At 28.9% G+C, this 4,607-nt stretch overlaps 1 protein-coding gene across 1 annotated transcript; it reads right to left on the reverse strand.

The window, feature by feature from the left end:
• Nucleotides 1-1,836: 1,836 nt before the first annotated feature.
• LOC130799582 (NAD(P)H-quinone oxidoreductase subunit S, chloroplastic) lies at nucleotides 1,837-2,684 on the reverse strand. The gene has a single exon (XM_057662722.1). It carries the CDS (start codon nucleotides 2,682-2,684, stop codon nucleotides 1,935-1,937), a length of 750 nt encoding a protein of 249 aa, XP_057518705.1. The 3' UTR covers nucleotides 1,837-1,934.
• Nucleotides 2,685-4,607: the final 1,923 nt, after the last annotated feature.

A 4,607-nucleotide genomic window follows, 5' to 3' on the forward strand; every position in this document is an offset into this window, starting at 1 on the left:
CACACAAGTATATAATTATCATCGCTTAATCAAAGTTTTGGTATCAACTTGTCTTTACTCACCCAAGTTGACAAAAGTTTCATGAGAGGGAGTTACATGCTACTGTTTCCGTAAAGTTCTAAAATTTGCCTTCTTTTGGGAAAGGCATTCATTTACAAGTTCATTGGATTTGGCATTTGATAGGAGCTTCAATGGGTCATTGTCTTTATTTGCATGTTGGAGAGAAGAGAGAGGAGGGGAGTCTTTGAGGTTTGTGGTTCAGCCTTTAGGCCTTAACCAATGGATTATTAACCTTTGTTTGAATTGAACTGTCACTGTCAACTCTGGAAGAAGTTTTGAATTCATTCGTTTTCTTGATGGACCCATGAATTAAATTAAAAAAGAAGAAAACAAAATTTGAAGGAAATCGCATGTTGTAGTCTATCTTATTTAGGCTCGGGTATTTGTTTGGAACGCGGGTGTGTGTTCAGTGTTAGACTAGACTGTTTCGTGAAATGTTTTGGTTAGTTTAGCCAAAACTGTACTAATGACACTGGATTGTCGAGGATGTCACATGATATGTGCGTTAAATTGAAGAGTCCAAGTATCGTAGTTATAAACTCTCTTGTTAAGCTATAAAATCCAGTTTCTGTTTCAAGTCTAATTTTGATGGTTTGATCTATAATTTTTCTCTTTCTGAATGTCATGTCTATAACTTCATGTATTAAACCCTTATCATGATCTAGAACGTATCTACCATCTTGCTCGAGATTGGTCTAAATCACTCTTTTTTTCAAATTTTGGTACAGAAATCATTAAAAATTTAGTAAGTTGTCTCTGATAATAGGATCCTCCACATTGTGCTATTTGTAACCTGAGCGTCAGCATAAGCAATTGTTTCTACTATGTTACGTACGAATTGATGGTTGTTTTCTTTTTTGGGCTTTTAAAATTATTGATTAGGTTCCTTTCCTGACATCTCTATTTGCCAGATTCTTCTTCTGTTTCAGAAGATGATGCTTTGAAGGCATTCCTATCAAGGTCCGCTTCTGGACACACCTCCTTCTCTGCCTCTGGGAAGGCTTCTGATCAGCCCAAGCGAACACCCGTCTTAAACGATGAGATTGAGGCTATATTGGTACTGCAATATCTCTTAGAACTATTCTACATTTTTACCTCGGACTTTAAACTACCAACTATTTATCATGCCTTTTTTACTTTGCAGTTGGGTGGATGCATCTAAATTTATTGAAATTGTCAATCGCTACACAATTCCTTGTAATAACACTTTGGTAAATTGGTTTTGGGTATGAAATATTGTTGCTGCATTTTAACAGCAGTAAGAAAAGCAGCATAACTGCGTGGAAATTTGGTCAAAATACATCAGAAACATGGTTTCACCAGCTGATGTATACCTGACAATATTGTGACTACTTCATACTTCTCTATACTGAATGAAGTCATACCATGATTGCATTCTTCAACTTTTGAGATGCATTGCTATGTACAATAATTAATTACACCTATTTTTAGTATTATACCAAACTAAATTATCTTTTATGTCATTGAACTGTTCATGCTTCTATGCTTCTATGCATAATATGTGGTTCATAGTGCAAAAACAAGGCTGCATTACATCGCATCGTCTGTTCTAAAGGTCTAAAAAAGTAATAAATATTACCGCGTTGTAAAGGGGTAAAAAACTGCATTTTGGACTGTTTTAAGGATTATCTATTTGGCATCATGCTAACCACATCACTCCGTTACCATCACTATGCTGTTACCGCGATTGTAACTGTTACCACATTTTTGCACTATGGTTTGGTTAGTTAGCTTAAAAAGAATGAAAGGAAAATATGAATACGAATTTGAGATGATTTAAGTTCTAACTTTTGATCTGTACAGAACAAACAAAAGTAAAGTGAACACTCTGAAAACTTACTAAACTCTTCGACCTAGCTTGTTGATTGGCTTTCAAGCTTCTCAATCAAAGGCTCTAGCACAACCGACTTTGGGTTCGTCATTGGAGGACCTTTCTCCCTTCTCTCAAGCTCTTCAAGCCTGAAGGTAATAAGCCTATCCCAATTCCCTCCTTCAAAGAGCACTCCTGCCTTTCCATCAGTAATCCTCTGCACAATACCACAATACATATAGTATGGATTGTTTGGATTCTTTACAACAGCGATCATCCCCGGCAACACCAATGGCAATGTTGGTGGTTTTGGTTTCTTCGAGCTCAAAACCATCTTCAAATCATCATTGCGTTTTGATTTTGTCTTAGGAGGAGGTGGGTTTTTTTCAATGAAGCTCTTAAGTCCCTTTTCACCTCCGGGAAATCCACCAGTTAAGCCCAAGAGTTCCTTCTCAAATCCATCTTCAGGTACTATCTCTTGAATGTTTGAGGCTGCGAATGCGTTGTTATCCAATTCTTCCTCTTCATTTCCGTCACTCGTTTTTGGTGGGGTTTGAGTGTCTTTCTTAAGCTCTTCTTTGAGACCTGCCTCACCATTGCATAATCCTCTGCCACCCATGATCTGGTACAAGTCAAATTTAGCAGAAACTATGGGTTTAGTTGAGATTGTTTTAGGACATGAAGTGGAAATTGATCTTAGAGTTGATAGTTTGATGTGGTTTTGGCCAAGAAATTGTGATTTCTGGAGGTGGGCACCTTGAAAACTTGGGGGTACTAACGAACAAGATGCCATTGCAACAGTCTAATGCAGGTTGTAACAGGGGATGAGAGACTAAAGAGAGATAGAAAGAATGTGTGTTTGATCTTGTGAAAGTCTGGCCACATGATTTTTGTATTTGTGGGGTTTTATTTGGTTATATCTTCTCATTTCTTATCTTTTTCTTTTGAATAAAACAATTATTCACTATAGATGTTCGTTTGGTGTATTGGATTGGTCTCGGATTTAGTGCTTCGGGTTGGATCAAAATTAAAACTTGTGTTGGCTTATCACATTGAAACTAGTTTGGGTTCAGGTCATATAAAAATAAAACGTAAATTCATTACCCAAACTTAACCCTTTTATTTAATTGGTCGAAAATCACAATTCTGATTTGATTTGTAAAGATCAAGTTGATCAGATTAAGACCCGCTTAACCTGTTCAGAGTTTTTTATTTTTATTTTAGGGTTTTGAACATTGAATCTAAATTTTTTTTCATGTTTCAATTCTAAACTTTTTGGTTATGAGCTATTTATTTTGTATTTACTACGAAAATAGAAAAAATAAATGAAATAAGGTTTAGTTATATTGATTAATGTAATTCAAACTTAACTCTCTTAATTAGAGGAAAAATTAATAGGAATGTTTAACTTTTGTTTTTATTTCTTCAGAAAATTCCACCAAAGTATAATTTGACCAAAAAGTATGAAATATTAAAAAAAAACATAAATCCACTTTTCTCAGTTCTTATCCAACCACCACATGCCCCTATCCCTATGTTCGCCATTGAAAGAACTACTTTTAGTTACTTAGATTTATCATGATCTTAAATTTTTTATGTTCTAGAAATTAATGGTGTAGAAGGCTTCTTATTTTTCTTTTTCTAAACACCCATAATATATATATATATATATATATATATATATATATATACATATATATATATATATACATATATATATATATATACATATATATATATTATACATATATATATATACATATATATATATATATATATACATATATATATATATATATACATATATATATATATACATATATACATATATACATACATATATACATATATACATACATATATACATATATACATATATATATATATACATATATATATACATATATATATATATATACATATAGATATCTATATACATATATATATATATATATACATATAGAAATCTATATATATATATATATATATATATATATATATATATATATATATATATATATATATATATATATATATATATATACATCTATATACATATATATACATATATATACATATATATACATATATATACATATATATATATATATATATATATATATATATATATATATATATATATATATATATATATATACATCTATATACATATATATACATCTATATACATATATATACATATTACATATATATACATCTATATACATATATAGACATATATATACTAATATAGTATATATATATATATATATATAGATGATATATATATTTTAATATATATATAGTATAGTAGTTTATATATAATAGATATATATTTATATATAGTATACTTACATACATACTCATACATACATACATACATACATACATTACATACATACATATCATATATATATATATATATATATAATATATATATAGATATATATATATATATATATATATATATATACATATATATATATAACTATATATATATATACATACATATATATATATATATTACATATATATATATATACATATACATATATATACATATACATATATATATTATATATATATATAAATATATATATATAATATTATATATATATATATAATATACATATATATATATATACATATACATATATATATATATATATATATATATATATATAATATACATATATATATATATATATACATATAT

The sequence above is a fragment of the Amaranthus tricolor genome, chromosome 14 (genome assembly GCF_026212465.1).
Source record: "Amaranthus tricolor cultivar Red isolate AtriRed21 chromosome 14, ASM2621246v1, whole genome shotgun sequence".
Lineage (NCBI taxonomy): Eukaryota > Viridiplantae > Streptophyta > Magnoliopsida > Caryophyllales > Amaranthaceae > Amaranthus > Amaranthus tricolor.

Bases quoted from the DNA above. Each gene is read 5' to 3' on its own strand.
- LOC130799582 (XM_057662722.1), bottom strand. From the start codon at position 2,684: ATGGCATCTTGTTCGTTAGTACCCCCAAGTTTTCAAGGTGCCCACCTC.